Raw genomic sequence first — 18,158 nt, 5'->3', positions numbered from 1 at the left:
TTTTTAAAGATTCGTACTTGAGTGAAAGTACCTTAATAGGCATCATTTCTGTCTGCTTGAAAGTACATAATTATGTCCAACAATCCCTTGAGGTCTCAACACTTACTGTAAGTGTTGCTTTTATAACTAAAAATAACCTGCTTGTTCTTCATAAATAGTAAGACAAGCATTCTTTCCACAATCAGTTTAACCCCTTTATCGATCTTTAATGTTTTTTAAAGCTGTGCTGTAAACATTTTTTTTGCTCTTCAGATGTTTTTGCAGAGAACATCTTCTGATAGAAACCCGAACCGGTTTGTGCAAACTTTTTTTTTTATTTTAAATATTAAGAAACATGAATATTTGATGTTTGTTTGTTTGTTTGTTTTTATCTGCTATTTGGCTAGAGGTGACTATTATTTTTTGGTCATGTTACTGACAAAAACTGAGCTTATGCAATTTGGTTTTCTCTGCCCATTTCAATGCTTCTTTGTTAATTCTTGTTACAGAAAATCTAGAACAAGGTTTATGTAAAATATATGTAAAAATTACTGTTGATGGTATATGGTATATACTTATATAGCACTATACTACCTTCCTTGAAGGTCCAAAGTGCTTTGCACACAGTCCCATTCACCCATGCACATACATTCACACACACTGGTGCCAACTCCAAACCACCAGGAGCAATATAGGGTTCAGTGTCTTGCCCATGCAAGGACATATCGATCTCCGGATCAGAGGTGGTTGGTCCACCTCTGCACCATGGAAGCCTAAAGGAGGAGCTCATAAAACAGCATTAAAAATTAAACATAAAATACGTCAAAAGCATTTTTTTATGGCCAAATCCAATGTCAGGAAGGGCATCCAAATCCAAATCAATCATGCTGATCATTAGCATCGGTTGTGGGCTGGTTTAATAACTACCGCGTTAGGTGCTGTTAGCCTACATTGTTGGTTGGCAGTGAGGTAAAAGGAAAGGTAAAAGTCAAGGACTAGTTTAATGGAAAATAGAAAGGCAAAAGCTTGTTCATATCAGAGACCAGATGGATAGAGAGAAAAGCTCATATATTCGGAGCAGGTTTAAGTTTTTTCATGGTGTGAATAGAAAGAGGACCAGAGGAGAAGTAACTCTGAAGGAAGAGTTTAGCTAAAATGTTCTCAAGGTGAGGAGAGTATCAGAAAAATGATGAGTCTGAAGCTACAAGTTGAAGGTGTGATGGTGGAGGTTGTCAGCGGTTATACCCCTCAGGTAAAATGTGAGCTAGAGGAGGGGAAGATTGATGACATCATTCAGGATATCTCAAGAGTAAGGTTGAATGATCCTAGGCCTTAAAGGCCTATGTGTTAGTGAGTTTTTCCGAATATCCTGGCCCTACTCTTAGCAGATCCCCTGGTGTGTCCAGTACACTGGAGTGTGGTGTATTAAGACGAAAAGGTTGGTTAAGAAAAAGTGGGACACTGGGAGGACAGAAAACAGCACAGAAAAGTACAGGAAGATGAAGTATGAGGTGGAGGTGGAGGTGTTAACGGCCAAACAAAGTGTGTATGATGACTTGTATGATAGGTTGGACAAAGAAAGGGGGGAGAGTTAGATCTACTGGTTGTAAGGCAGAGAAACTGGAATGGGAAGGATGTGGCACAGGTTAGGCTGATCAATGAGTGGAAAATAAATGTATGTATTGGTTCCACAAGTATCAAAGAAAGATGGAAAGAGAACCTCAAAGACCTGTTGAATGAAAAAAGGTTAGAAAGCACAGAGTAGAAAAGATGACTCTTGTGGAGCGAGAAGTAGCAAAGATCTGTGAGGATGAAGTGAAGAAGGCATGAAGCGTGAAAAGGCACTCAACATACCAAAAAACCCGTGAAGGTATGAAAGAGTTTAAGAGTTTAGGAAAGGTGGCAGTAGAGTTTCTGAGTGAATTGTCTGGCAATATCTTGGTGAGTCAGAGGATGCCTGAGGACAGGGGAAATTTTCTTTTTTGAAGAAATTAGATGTGCAGAGTTTTGGAAAATACTGAGGAATGAGTCACTGAAGTCAGCAAGTACTTAAAGTCAACAGTCCAGACCAATGGAGAGTGTGGGAAAGAGGTGAAGAGGCTTTTGTTGGATGTGATGTGTGACTAAAGAGTGTCAGCAAGAGTAAAAGGAAAGGTGTAGAAGACTGTGGTGAGAGCAGCCATGTTGCTGGTCTAGAGACTGAGAAAAAGACGGCAGGCAGAGCTGGAGATGTTGAGGTTCTCTTTGGGAGAGATGATGGATGGATAGGATCAGGAATGAATCCATCATAGGAACAGCTCATGTTAGATGTTCTGGAGATAAACGCAGGGAACCAGATTGAGATGTTTTGATCATGTTCAAATGATAAACCGTTATTATTTAGGTAAAAGGATGCTTAGTTTGTTGTTGTTTTTATCTATGTTATAGAGAAGTTATAATTTTTTGTTTTAGAAAAAAAGCAGATAGAAAGTATTGCCATGAAATTACTTTTGCAACAAGACATCATCACCTGTCACACAATGGTGAACCCAATCTTAGCGAGCCCTAAAGGTAAAAGACCAGCAGTTGGAACTTTTTAGCTGATTGTATCTTGCACATACCTATATGAATACAAATGGGAAAAGCCTATTCTCCAATCTACCAGCAGATCTCAATCTTGTAGTCTGTTGTTATTGGGATCTTTTTTCTGCTTGCAAAGCAAAAATATAAAGACTGTTATTCTATGAAAGCATGAATACGTTTTCACACTTAATGTGGATCTTTCAACTGCACTGTTTTGTCAAATGTATAAGTTTATGTTTACTGTCAAAAGGTTTAACACGTTTTCTTTACTAAAAAGCTGTGTTGTTGTCTTTTTAATGACAATGCAACAAATACTCCATGGTGCCTTAGATATACAGTAGATTAATTCTGCTGCAAACAAGGTTGGGCGTCATTATAAAATAGGTAATGTGGCAAATGTGTTGTGGTGTGAAACTAGGTTGGAATTAGTGTAGTAACAGTCACAATGGTTTTAGTGTTGCAAACAAATGTGGGAGTACCAGGTATGTGGCTAACATGTGGTGTGCTACAAAAAAAGGTCTAGAATAACTGTGAACCCAGTTAACCCTTGTGCTATCCTAGGCACTTGACATTGGGAGTGAGGTCATCTAGACCCACAAGACAGTGTGCTGAACCATTTTTCTTAAATGATTTGTGATCTTTACTGGTTTCCATGGATTACATGAAATCTCCTTTATCCACCTTTGTCATGGTAGGGTTTACATGTCAGTGGTCATCTTGACCCCATAGGATAGCACAAGGGTTACTCAAGTCTGACTGACTGATGGACATACGTTTGAAAATAGACCATTCACTGACATATATATATATATATATATATACAGTGCAGAACATTTGGTAATTTCAGGGTTTTTTTTATAATAGAGAAAAATTAGTTGGTGTGCCAGAAAATGACAGCAAAAGCAGTTCTTCTTTGCTTTAGTAATGATGATAAATAGCTAACATTGAATATTCAACGATGATTAAATGAAGACGATATTATTATGGTAAAAAAAATACATTGGCATTTACTGCAGCTGACTAACACTACAATAATAAGAGATGTGTTTTGTGTGTCATCAAATACAACATCAGAGTTGCATTTGTCTTAGTGAAATGAAAAGCTAACATTACTGTACACAGGAGTAAAATGATAAACGATTGAAACGGAAAAACATAAGATATTGTGGAACTTTTTTTAAATGCTAGAGGAATGGCATGTGAACATGACTGCTGCCGATCCACTGGGCGGGAAAACCGATTGAGTTTCTCTTCACACCCAAATGTCTCATTTCAATAATAAGTGTCAGAATAAAATACGGGCCAAGGTCTTCTACAGTACAGCTCTTATGACTGCATAAATCATATTTAGACAGTCACCGTTCCTGTCTCAGCAACTACAGCAACGCTTCAGTGACATGAAACTGAGAGCGCGCGTGAGGATGCCACGGGGGAAATCTGAAAAATCCCCTCAACATCTCTACATGAACCAATGTACAGGCTTCCTTTAACCCCTCCAACCACATAAAACACTCTCTACAATGCCCTCGGGCTCTTTTTCACATTAAAGGACAAATGCACTGTTGCAAGGTTTAATGCCTGCAGAACATTTGATGAATTCTGCCAATTTTCCTCTTTGAGCACCGTTCTTTTGTGGACTCCCTTTTATTACGCAACTCACTCAAAGTCTAGCCCCTCTGTCAGTCTGATTTAGAATTCATAGTCTTCCTTTTTTCATTTTACATGGGTTTCTTATCAAATTCTTTCTATAATCATTCAGAGTGCAGTAAAGGACAAAAACAGAGGGGGGATTACTGTTAACAGATTAGAGAACAGGTGGACAAAGCAGTTTGAAGACTGCTTTTCTGAAAGGGATGTAATTTTGTGATTGCTGTCACTTTACAAAATAAGTTGTTGATTATTTGACTTCAAAATGATTGTTTTTGATGTTTTTCATAGATTAAAAAGCTTTGAAATAGGTTTGACATTGAGATTTAAACTGAACAAATTTGGCAAACTCGTAAATTGTTACCAAAGAATTCTGCTTTGGACAGAGTGAAAGCATTTTTTGTTATTGATGGTAATAAGCTGTAATGTGAAACACAATCACATCATGAGGCAGCAGCTGCACTGGAGTTATTGTTCTTGTGTAAAAAGAAAAGTTCTTAAAATTGTTGCCTGACTCCCAGAAGTATACAGGAGTTAGTAAAGCTCTGCTCCTCTCCAGTTTTTGAGTCAATATTAGGACCATTATTCACAAAATTAAGAAATCATCAATAAGAGCTTCTTTAAGTGTTAGTAATAACACCTCAGCAAAAGAGCAGATGTTTTAATATTATTAATAATGAAACTGTTTGAAATATGTTTTTTTATGTATTTATTATTGTATTTATTATTTTTGATACTTTCATTTTTAATGCCCCCCACTCTGCTCTTTTCACTTGCTACCCTTCCAATACTTCTGTCCCCCCCTTCCAATTCAGGATTGTTGTACCTATTTCTATGGTGTCAGAGTAGGGATGTATAGGGTATAAAATAATCAATATACAGGAAACACAGTATACTAACAAGATTATGTTGGTAAAAGGTCTAAAATCAATCTGGAGGTAAATAATCAATTTATGGCTAACTCTGACAGCCTGTCTTTCTGTTATTATCTCTATTGTCTGCCTTTTATGTACACTTAATGCAAAATAAAAAATAAAAATAAATCACAAACTTGCTTTCACCAAGCTGGGTCACTTACAATTGGCTGAACCCTTTTTTCAAAGCACTTCAAACAATACTTGAATGAATTAATATGACACACTTTCTTAAACCACAAAGAACAGGACAGTCTAAGACCCCGAATGCCAGGTTTGTTTTTTGTTTTCGTTGATTAAAATAAAAAGATGTTTTCATTCATGGTTTTTACTTCTAAAGAAATATCTAGATAGTATCCATTTAGGTTAAAGAACGGAACTGCATCTTATTGCCACAAAATTAAAAAAAATCTGTCATGTATTGATTTGTGGACCATGTGGAGATGTGTATCAAAATGTGAGAGGGAAAGATACACTCCCCAATTTTAATGTTAAAAGTGTCACTATGGGGAAAAAGTCGTTTTCTTTTGCTTATTTTCCATTTCTATTTGGCGGAAATAAAAGTACCGTAGTTTTCTTTACATTTTATTACTTTTTACAACTAGAGTGTACTCACATTTGAACAGCGCTTCATGTGTTTGTTCTTCATCTTTTTCAGGATGCTTGTTCCCTGTTTTCACCACTTTAATCCCAACGTCCCATCCTCCTTTGATCTACAGAGGAGTTAACTCTCCTCTGACGATTCTTGTTCAAAAAAACTGACTCAGGCATGGAACTGAAATTACCCAAAGTCCTAATGATCAACAGGGGAGTCTTTTTATTATCATGTTCTTGCTGAGTTTCCAGAAAGTCAGCTTTAGCCTGTAGGCAAACTAATTTGTGCTGATCAATGTAATGTGATGAATGGACTTGCTGCTGGATCTGGTGACGAGTGGGTCTGTGTGGAAAATGTCAGAGGGGTGCGGAGCAGCTCGTTTCACTTCAAACCAAACACACTGGAATCTGTCTGTGACTAAAGCACCTTCACTTTTATGGAGGCGTGTCCTCCTTGGGGTAATTGCTGCCATTCTGCCCTCCTTTGGGAGGCACATTCTCAGACCAGTGACAAGAACTGTTGATAGTTTTTTCTTTAGATTTCGATCACATTTAGATTTTTGTATTAAACTGGATTATAAATATAATTCAAGAATATTAAGGAAAAAAGGGCATCAACCGTAATGAGCAGATTCAAGATTTATGGTGAATGTGGGGCATATTTGTGAAGACATTTAGAGTTAATGTGTTTGGTTTAAGATTCCCGTCTTAAAATGAGATTAAATATAGAGTGTGGACGAAATTACATTTTTGGAAAACAGCAGCAAATGGATGGACGAGTGTCTAGTGGATAAGCACAATCCTCTTTAGTGAAAACTGATAATTGCTTTTGGGAAACGAAGGGTAAGTTTGAGGGGGATCAATATAAGAGCTTGGCTGGCATAAAAAAAATATTAGTTGGAGCAGTGGTGCCATCCATATGCTGACTTTGGAGAATCTACTGGGAACTGGGACTGAAGACCTTTTGAAGAGATTGCTGTGATGCAGATAAGTTGAAAAAAAACAGTCAACAACAATGCATTTTAATTGAAAAGTAAAAGTAAATCTAACAATAGGCATAAGGCATATAAAACTGAAATATATAATAACATATTTATGCATACGTCAAACAATGACATGCTGTCATGATGAATTAAAAAATTCTTTGTGATCTGTTGTTTTAAATAAAGTTAAAGACGGCAAATAGGTTGCCAGTGGTGACAGATGGCGGCGGAAAAGCTGCCAAAGGTGGCATTGCTTGCCTCATCCTGTATGGAGAGACTATAATAGCGCCAGCCTGCGTCTTTCATGTTCAATGTGCTCATCATGACAGCACAGGCTAACAACACAAGCCATGCATTATTTACATAATGCCAGACACAACTGTGATGACACCAATGCGGCCCATCCTTCTCCCGTTTCCTTCCCCTCTCCACCTGCTTTTTTGTCTGCGAGTTTGTCGCACGCCGGCTGGCCCGGGATCGAGGGAGGAGGTCAGATGGAGGCATGGGGCGTCGACAGTGCAAATAATTAACAGGGAGTTTGAAAGGCCTGTCAGGACCACTGCCTGCAGGTTGTTGATCATTAAATAAATAGTGATTTAGTTGAGGTTTAGTATAAAAAAGAAACACAGTGCAGAGGAAACCATGGGATTAAAAATTAAAATTCAAACAGAAATGTGCATTATCCAATAGAACTTCCATAAATGAAATGACTGCAAATGGCCAGTTTTAAAGAAAGGTTTTTGCTCAAAGCTTATATCCAACTTTTTTGTTTTTAACATGTTTTGTGTCTAAATTTAATGCTTAAAATGTTATACAGAATATTTGGATGTTAAAGTGTTATGTTGTGATGCAAACGATTTGACGCTTTACATATTTACTAGACTAAAAATAAATGTCAACACACATGTGAATAGATTCTAAAAAAATAGTTTTTCTTGAATGGGGATGTGAGGACATACAATTAGACAATGCACTAAAAACCCATCCCTGATTTATTTTGATCAAGGACCTGCCAAAACAACAAGTGACAAGACCAAGACCAAACTGCCCTAGAGTCAGGAGATGGTTGAGACTTCTCTTGTAAAGTCTACATCTGCAAAATCTCTCTTGATACTTAAGCATTACAAACTTTACAGCATACTCTCATTTATCGTCCATCATTAGCCCACGATTGGAGAAATTCTCAAAATAAGATTACAGATGTCTTTAAGGCAATAAAGCAACTCACTGCACACACCTTATACTATTCTCAGACAGATGTTGACATTTTCACACTTTTTTCTCATTTAAACTCACTCAAGTTCCAATCTTCATAAATAAAAAGTCCAGTATTACAGAATGAAATCAAAGATCTGATTGCGATCAAAAAATGTATGTAAAGCTGGCAAGCTAAGCACACACTGTAGCGGAGAAACAGCACAGAGGAGGTTCATAAATAAGGTCTATACTCAATCAGGACGCAGAGCACAATGCAGGTGAGAACAATCAAGTCTTACTAAATGTGAAAAAAGTAAAATATGAAGAAACTGCTTGGAAAAATTTCAAGCCTGTTTGTAGAACCAAAAAGCAGTAGAGCCGGTTTACTTTCAACACCCAATAAATCTTAATCCCACAAGGTAACATTTTGATCTTTTTGGACTTATTAGGAGCATGGTTTCCTGAAGAGCTCTGCAGAGTAATGATGATCACCTGAATACTGAACGTCTCCCCTTGAACACCAACCCTGCTTTAATGCAGTCCGTCAAAGGAGATGTTGTGGCACATTGACTGGGAGACTGCAAACACTCCAAGTGTAAAAGAACTGCACCCAAAAACAAACTCCTCTCTGTTCAAGGACACACTGCAGAAAATAACATCAAATTTTCCAAGCGACAAGCAGAGCTGTCAATTTAGGAATGCATTTTCAATGAGACAGTGATGAAGCTTCTGATGATAATCTGATCCTTGTAAAGAGCAGAGGCACAATGTGTGATTAAAAGGACGGACATTATCTTAAAAGAGCGATCAGAAGCATAATCAATCTGCTTCATGGCTCCCTGTTGTGTTTTTCCTCGATATCCAGAAGAGGCAGAACCAGTGTCTGTGGTTTCATCTTGAACAACTTGAGACTCCCTCTTAGCATGTTCCCCCAGTTGATAAATAAAGACAAGTGGGATCAAATTGAATAGAATTCAGTTTTTGCCACATTGCCTTGATTACGGCATTGAGAAAAACTGAAAGAAATTATGTTCAAGTAGATCCTGAACATGTGGTAAATATTGTCCCTGTGTACATCAGAGCAAAAATACCATTCATTTACGTAGCACATGCTATTCCCTTGTAGATCTGTGTTTGCGGGTCAGCTTTTTACATTTTTTCATTGATTCCAACTGTGAAAAACAAGGAAAAAATCCAGTCTAGAGCAATAAACCTAATTTACCAACAAAAATACCTAAAATAAATGACCAGATCGTCCAGTTATGATAATGTAGTTTGATACGGTTTAGAAATTGTATTATTGTGAGAAAAACATACCTGTTTTGATCTCTTTCAAAACATTGTAGACAATTGGAAAAAAGTGGTGAAATATTTCAGAAAGGTTCATCCATCCACCCCTCCATCTTCAGAACCCACTAAATGCTTTTAGGGTCACAGGGCCACTGGAGCTGTTGGGCAAGGTATATCCAAAACATTTATATCCCTTTTTAGGTATAAACCCTTAAGGCTTTAAAACGGCTGAAATTGTTAGAAATAACAAAGTCAGCTGTCGTTTTTGGATCATGTGTAGGAGGAACATTTTGCAAATGCATTTTTTACATTTGTGAACGTGCAACAACGTATTGTAACCATAGATCCCAGACCATAAATCAATCTCCTATCTTTATTTACCTTAATAATAATAATAATGATACATTTTATTTGTTGGGCGCCTTTCTAGGAACCCAAGGTCGCCTTACTTAAAAGTGAAAATAAAAAGAAAAGCAATAAAAGCAAAAAATAAACATTTTAAATAGGCCAGGAATAACAGATTATAGAGGGAAATAGGCAAGTTAGAAAAGGTGAGTTTTTATTTTCTTTGTGAATTGTGAGAGAGAGACAATGTTTCTGATGTTAGGAGGTTGTGAGTTCCAGAGCCTGGGGGTAGAGCAGCTGAAAGCTCTGCTCCCCATAGTGACAAAGCGAGCAGTGGGGACATCCAGATTAAGGGAGGAGGATCTGAGGGTACGGGTGGGAGTGGCGACATAAACAAGATCCGATAGATATGAGGGGGCAAGGTTGTGGATGGATTTAGAAGTCAGGAGAAGTATTTTTATGTAATCCGGTGTGTGATCAGTAGCCAATGGAGCTGCTGCAGAACAGGTGTGATGTGTTGGATGGAAGGTGTTGGAGAGATAATTCTGGCAGCTGAGTTTTGAACATATTGTAGTTTTTGTAGTTTTTTGTGGCAAACCAAAAAAAGGGAGTTGCAATAATCCAGGCGGGAAGGGACAACAAGACTGTGCACCAGGACAGCTGTGGAACGAGGACTGAGGGAAGGGTGAAGACAACGGATGCTGCGAAAGTGGAAATAGGCAGAACGGGTGATGCTATTGATGTGTGAAGTGAAGGAGAGGGTGCTGTCGAAGATGACACCCAGAGTCTTAACCTAAGGGGATGGGGAAATGGAAGAGTTTTCAAAGGGAATGGAGAAGTTCTGGATACTGTTTATAATGGATTTAGTGCCGATCAGGACAAGTTCAGTTTTATGATTGTTTAGTTTTAGGAATTTAGCAGTAAACCAGGATTTTATTGCAAGAAGGCAATCGGTGAGGGAAGAGGGAGGAAGCGAGGAATTTGGCTTGGTGGAGATGTAGAGCTGAGTGTCGTCTGCAATGGAAGTGAATCTTGTTTTTACGGAGGATCTGACCAAGAGGGAGAAGGTAAATGAAAAATATAGGGGGTCCTAGGATGGAGCCTTGGGGCACACCTGTATTGACAGGAACTGTGTGGGAAGTAAATCTTTTTAATTGAATAAATTGGGTGCGACCAGAGAGGTAACAGTGAAACCAGTTGAGAGGTATGTCTGTGACACCTATGGCGGACAGCCTGTCTATGAGGATGGTGTGAGAGATCGAAAGCTGAGCTCAAAGCAAGTAGGAGGAAGATGGAAAGTAGGCCGGAGTCAGCTACCAACGCTACCTTTTCGGATTTCAGTGTGAATCCACAGTTTTAGTAACAGTTGAGGTGCAAAATTAAAGAACTGCTTTTGCAAAAGCTTGTTTCTTCTAGTGATTCACATTGCATTCAATGTTATTTCTCAAGTGACTTCTTTTAAATTAGGAAAAAAGTGAGGATGCAGATTTATTGTCTAAAACACAAAAGGACTTAAGAAGTGACATCCCAAAGCAATTTGGTTTTACTACATTAGCTGCAAAAATTAAAATAAGAAATGTGTCTGGGTAAATGTGAATGCCCATTTGTGTTTTTCTAAATAAGTTGATTGGCTCATCACTTTAATCTGTGGACAACTATTGCTTCCAGCTGGGTGACCAATACCTGCAAATTGAGTAAAATGATAAGCAAACGTGTTTCCAGTCTTTTACAAACACTCTATTCTACCCATAAAATGCACACGGCAAAGTGTTGTTGTTATTTCCTCGATTCCGTTTTTACAAAAGTGAAACAGAAATTGTGGGGTTATTTTCATGTCCAAGAAATAAGGTGCGTTAAAAGGAAAATAGCTAAATATTTGAAACAACCTGGTATTTTGCCAAATTGGAGCCGGACCAAGCGGAACCTAAAAACAAACAGACAACCATTAAGTCTCATCCCCTACTACCACAATTTGATTGCCCTTTTTTAGAGTCCTACTCCGATAATTTTTTGCTCTTTTTTAAAAGCGCTCCCAGTCGTCTTTTAATTAAGAAAATGCTGTTTTTAGGCAAAATCAAAAAACCTGTGTTGTTTTTTAGAACACAGTCAACACAAAGCGGCAGGAGCTTATTAGAAATTCACCTCTAAATTGGGGGTGGGACTGTTGGTGCAGAATAAGCCTGCCCCTGTCTCCTGACATCCCTTTGTTTACACGCTCTTCCACCAACTTACAGCCCCTCAAAACCTCAACCTAACATTACTGATGCAGCAAAAACAGCGAGCTTAATCAGAGCTATCCAGTTTTCAGCCAGATGAGGAATATATAAGGGTTAATGGCCGACGAAGTATGCATTATCACTTTTTAACGCACGCCGTGGAAGCCTTCAGTTCAGCAAAGCAACCGTAAGAAATTATTAGTAACCAGTTTTAAGTCCTTAATTCTTGTTTTTTTCCAATTTGGATCGCTTTTCTCACAGAACGCAAACTATTTGTTAAGTGGTGTGGCGTGGCGCCGCACCACGTTGCAAATAGTCCGCGTCGCCCCGCACCACCACTGCAGTCAAGATTCGCCGATATAAGGCGATATACATATGCTGATCTTTCCAATGGGTTGAATAAAGCATCAGTTCAAAGTTTTTGTTCAAATGATGAAGCAAAATGTTGTTTTAAAGAAACTGGCGCAGTGATACAAAACCTTTAAGCTAGGTGACCGGAACTTCTTTTTTCACCGTGCGGTTATCCTGTGGTATATCACTTATTAACGCACACCTAGCAGCCAATCAGAATCGAGTATTCACCCGGACCATGGTATAAGAAGACATTAATATATCTAGTTGTCTGAAAGTGGATGCATCAGAATCCAGCAGAAGGATGGTGCTTGTGGCTTGCCATTGTACAAGCTTTTTCTTCCAACTGCATTTTTTCGTCAGCTCCTGATCCACAAAAATTTTAAAGAAGTACTTAGAAATGCAGTTTTAAGCTTAATATTTTTTACTTATGTCCTTGATTGTCAGAAAAATCCCACAAGAACCTGTTTAAAACGCATATAACATGATTTTTTTATCAGGGTGGGTCTTTAACAATGTGGGGGCAACGTCTGACCCTAAAGAAGAGAAGGCAGATCAGGGTTAAAATGTCTGACGACTGCAACCCCGAGGCTGGATGACCTACATGTTACACTTTATCCATCTGGCTGCACACATTTACAACCCTACAGGCTGTCTCTCAAAGCAGCAGGTAACCGCTCATAACAGATCCTGTAGACTGTCTTTAACAAACACAGTCTAACTCACCTTAAACATTGAGTGCAGCCATCTATACCACTAATCCATAAATTTGAAAACAAAAACATTACAGTTGAAATTCTTACACAGCAGCAATAAAGTTATGGTTTGCAGTTAATTCAGCAGCATAAAGCTAATAGACTATTAGAGCTTTCTGCCTGAGGTAGCCTTTTCTCTCTTCACAAAAAGAGGTCCATCAATCACTTTCATCTGTGATCCTCTTGCAGGCGGCTGTCTGTGCCCTCTGTTGCAGAGAGCGAAGGCAGCATCACACGGAGCTAAAGTTGTCATGTTAAAAATGAAGCGATCGCTATTTCACGTGGCTGTCTGCACATTCTTCCTTTAGTTTTTTTTTTTATATATTTTTTTTTATACTGATGCGGTCACTGAGAAAAATAAAAGAAGCACCTGGAGGGAGAGAGCAAAGCTGCTCCATCTTTGTTCTTGTCTTCTTACCTGGAGGACAAATGATAAGAAAGGGTTCAGAGGAGAGCAGTATTTTTAAGATTAAGCTTTGCTGGGGGAGACTTTTGGTTTTAAGGTTCACTTTTCATGCCTGCCTGATTTACATCCCATTAACAAGTCTCTTTGAGATATGTCTGCAGAATCAATTGTAAAAAGAACATCTACAATGCGAGAATGTGAGTAAATCAATTTAATTGTTTGCTTTTTTACAATTTTTTTGCTGAAAATGTATGAATTTATTTTATTTTTTAAACAAAACCTGACTACGGCTGCTGCATAACCTCCTGCGCACAACCAGCAGAGGAGTTTTTATCCAGCACCAACACTTTTTCCTCAAATGTAACATTTTCTCCATCATCTCCCATCTCAACTGCTGAGCAAACAACCTCTCCAGGGTAATCAGCAATGTTTTGTTCCAGACCACTAAGATATTTTATTTGAAACCATCCATATGGAGCAGTTAGAAGCATATACAGTATATATAGCATGTGTATGTATTTACTTGAAGAGAAATGTTCCTGTTTCTAAACTAACAGGGTGAAAAAAGACGTTTGGTCTCAGTTTAATGCACCTTTCTCATCTGCGCACCTGCTTACTGAATGATGGTCTTTCTACTGACAAATATATGAAAAGCTGCAGCAGAAATTCCTTCCCATCTGTCACATAAGACTCCAGATTCATTCACACCATCAGAATTAATTAGATAAAACCAGTAAAAACAAATGCAGCCAATCAATTTTGAAGTCCCCAGTGGAGGACTTAAAATATTTTTCTATTAATTTAGGATTCATTCCTCCATCTGGCAATGATAAAAGAGTTGTTTGCTGTTTCCTGCGTTGCTGTCACGTAACTTAAGTGAGTTGTGAGGCTCAGTGGGAGGAGGAGGAGGCTGGACCGGACAGCCAGTAGCTGAAGGAAGGCAAAAAAATGGGATTATTTTTCTTGGGGGTCTGTCATATGCCATAGACTGCCTCGTTTGTCTGCCCCAACTCCTTTGTTTTGCACTAGACTCGCTGTTCATTGAAGAGGCTGCAAGAGCAAGAGACAGACAAAGAAAGACAGATAATGGAGCTGTATAAGCTAATTATTATGGTGAACCATGTTTATTTAATGTACCACTCAAGAGGAAAATAGATACAGAAGCATTTAATATCTGCTGAGGATAGAAAAATGGAAGAAAAGCAGGTGCAGCATATGAGTGGAGGAAGATGCAAGGCTGAGGCTGCACAAATACACATCTCTTTCCCTTTTTTTTTTTACTCCAAATTGGCCCACAATTCCAAAAGAGCTGTGTTGACCCAGTTTATCTCCCATGCAGGTGATTAATGCTACAACTGCAAATAAAGGTCACATTGAGAGGGAGGGGAGCCACAAAAAGAGCTGGGGGAGTTTTGCAGGATCTTTGTAATTCCCTGAGAAAATGAGTTGTTCTTGCAAAGCATCAGTTAACCTATAAAGGACGCAGAGAATATTAGAATTTTATTTTTATTTAATTTTTTATTTGTGGCCAACATCCCTCAAGTGGATTCCAATTCCACCAACCTGACCTGAACACTGTGACCTGCAGCTTGGTAAGCTTCACATAGCAGCACATTAATCAGCCCTCCACCTGCTGCTGCAACCTCTGGTTTGTGCGGCGTTCCGACAACACCTGAAACACGGAGTGCTGCAGACAAATATAGGCCAAGATGGTGGAGAATAGCTGCGGGTCAAAGGAGTCACAGAAACTGTATGAGTGACACTTGGTACCAATATGGCAGTTATCCTGTCAGTGAGCCGGGTGTCAAACGCGAGGACAGACAGGCTGCTGGTGAGAAAGGAAAGTTAAGACTGGGTAAACTCAAGAGCAGATGTGGTGAGATTAAGATGACAAGATTATTGTACAGATATTTGGAAAACAGAATAGCAGCAAAAATTTGAAAATGTATCCAAATGTGAGGTCAGGCATACAGCTCTTTGGGATTGTGAGATTTGTACGAAATCAAACCATAATTGTTTGTCAAGCTCAAATAATGAATTTGGACTTGGATTCATCAATCCATCACTTTTGCTTTAAATTAGTGTTTTCCAAATAATCTTTGCAGTTTTTGGTGCAGTAAAATGTGTGAGGGCCAACCAATCGGCTGGCATTCTCTGAACCCTTATAAAAACATTAAATGCTGATGAACTATTCGATGCAATGCTTTGTTTTTTTTCACAATTGGATAATTTTCAATTCTTCACATAAAAGAAAATATATCAAAATACATTTTTTTACCAAAATTACAGAGAATTTTGTCTGTTTGGAAAAAATATTGTCAACATTAAATCTGGGTTCACATGTAATGTGACATAATATTCTACATGAAATGCTGACTATTAACTTCTAAATGTAAACCATGTGAACAGCAAATTAACATGATTTTTTTTTTTTTGCTCAGAAGTACCAAGCACTTTAGTTTTGTTCACAGAATGCAAGAAATTATCACAATAGGGTCCAGCGAGAGTGTTGCCACAGGTTTGCAAACAGTTTATGACAGAATGTAGCCATTTAAAATCAAAAAAATCGAACTGATCATTCGCAAGGAATTATTTTTATAATGTACTGGGGGCTGCAAATGGTTGATTTTATGACAGGAACCTGCATACCAGTAGAAACATAAATGCAGACCACATTTGTCCCAAGGACCAGACTTTGGACATGCTTGCTTTAAACAAAGTTGCAGTTGTTTTTTTTAACAAAAAGAAGACTGGGAATCCAGAGTGATTCTGAATCATAAAATAATAAAAAGAAAGCAGAGTTTCTCTCTATAGGAATTCCCTGTTGCCTAATGTTTTTCAAGTGTTTGTTTAGAAGTGCAGAGACAGCCAGTTTTTTGAAAGTGTCAACTGCTTTTGAAATTGGGTGGTTTCATAACCACCAGCCTATGTATTTTTACTGCCACTAAAATATTGCATTTTAAAAGGATTTCTATTTTTTACAGCCCCATAAAACTGCTTCTTTGGAACTTTTTCAGTGGAGCTGTATCTACATCAAAGATCTGTGAATAGAAATGGTTTGCTTTTGTAGGAACTGCCGTCAGATGGCTGTGTGAGGAAGCGTTCCTTTCCAAATCTGTATTTAAATAGAACAAAAAGAGTAACTCCACTTCATTGCCTTTGTTTACTTACTTTGTGCGGTTATCTAAATTATTATCTCTGCCTTCGGCGTGTTACTGAAGCACATTCCTTGAGGTATTCCACAGCCACCATTTCTCTTCCAGAGAAATTACTTGGCTAAATGAAGCAATGATTTTCTTTATATGTGCCAGCTGTAGCTCAAATGGGCTCCGGTTTGCCAAAAAAATAAAAAATCCATCTAGTTCATTTTTGTTGAGATGAGATTTAAGATGGATTGAGTGAACAGGGGCCCATTTGGGCTTTGATCTAATACTCTGGTAATCAAACCCAGTTTTGTAAGATTTTTTTTATGTTGTTTTTCATAAAATATACCATTTTCATAATTTGCTTTGAAGATAATCCAGTTTAATGAAAAGGCTCTTTGTGAAGAAGAAGTGCAGTGAAGGGAAAGTAACATAAAGAATGTCTTGAAAACCCACTCAGAGGAAATTGTGTTTTTGGTGTTTTAAACATGTCTTATTTTTTCTGATGATGGAGGACATATATTTAAAAAAAATAATCTCAAAATTGAATTTCTGAGTATTTTTTTTATTCAAATTGTTCTGGATCAGATGAAAAAATGCAGTTGGAAAAAGATAGTATTTAAATGCTGGGTGTGCCAGAAGCTCCCTGCTCCGCTCCATCCTGATGCATTCGCTTGCAGACGACTAGATCCATGGACATCTTCATTTTCTTTGTTCAAGCTGGCATCTGGCTAAAAAGCTTTATAGCTTCAATATTGCTTGCCATTCTTGTTGCACTTGTAATGTCAGGTTGGGGTTATGAGGGGCTGTAATATAGCGGGAGAACTCGTAAGCAGAGGGCTCTCAGCAATGGGTAGTGGTAGGGGGTCGGGTTCCTCCATGCCAAAGGTCCCTCCCACAACACCAGGAGCAAATGTCTAATGAACTGCTACCACTCTACAGAAACTATGTCCTAGAAGATTGCATAATTATAATTAAAAGCCCGCTGGGAATGCTTTTACAATAGATTAAAAAAAAATGATCGGAGTGAGACTTTAAAGACTTAACTGTACACATTTTTCACTGATCTCTGATGCCACCAATCTGATTCTTTTTCTTCATCCTCAGGTTAATGGGAAGGAGTTGTCCAAGTCCAGCCACGATGAGACTGTGGAGGCCTTTCGGGCTGCCAGAGACCCCGTTGTGGTGCAGGTCATCAGGCGTACCCCCAGCGGCCACCCACATGGCCTCCCTCAGGAAATCCATGTGGTGGACGTGTGCACTCAGACCGACATCACCTTTGAACACATTATGGCTCTGGCAAAGCTCCGACCTACAACCCCCCCAGTGCCTGACGTCTGTCCCTTCCTGCTCTCTGATAGGTATTCCTCACAAAATACCCCAGCTTAAATAAACTCTTAAACTAAATTTTAACATCTGCATGACTGCCAATAAATAATGAGTTTGTTTTACAGCTTTTTAAAAAATTTAACCTGATTTACCAAGAAACTCTGCAGTTCACTGCCACAAAAGTGACCCAGATTCTTTGTTGTGTCCTTGTTTTGACTTTGGCTGCAGCTCGATAATTAGGAAGAGAAAGAAAAAAAATCAGCACAAATGTTGGTGAGCCATGAAGCAGAAAAAACACGGCTCATACAATTATGATCACAAGCTGGGAAGATTTGAGCAAATGTGCGACTAATTGACTTACCAACCAGCTTCTTGTTGTATTTTGACATATTAAAGAATTGTATGATAAATGAGCCTTTTAGCATCCTTGACATTTGCCTTCACCAA

At 38.4% G+C, this 18,158-nt stretch overlaps 1 protein-coding gene across 1 annotated transcript in view; it reads left to right on the top strand.

The window, feature by feature from the left end:
* The window catches only part of LOC101159985 (PDZ domain-containing RING finger protein 4), a 54,753-nt gene that overhangs the window by 17,879 nt on the left and 18,716 nt on the right, over positions 1-18,158 (top strand). The window contains exon 2 of the mRNA XM_023955661.1: positions 17,490-17,743. Within this exon, the coding sequence (XP_023811429.1) occupies positions 17,490-17,743 (254 nt within the window). The remainder of the gene's footprint in view (positions 1-17,489; positions 17,744-18,158) is intronic.

This window comes from Oryzias latipes, chromosome 6 (assembly GCF_002234675.1).
Source record: "Oryzias latipes chromosome 6, ASM223467v1".
Lineage (NCBI taxonomy): Eukaryota > Metazoa > Chordata > Actinopteri > Beloniformes > Adrianichthyidae > Oryzias > Oryzias latipes.
This window is presented reverse-complemented; position numbering and strand designations above follow the sequence as displayed.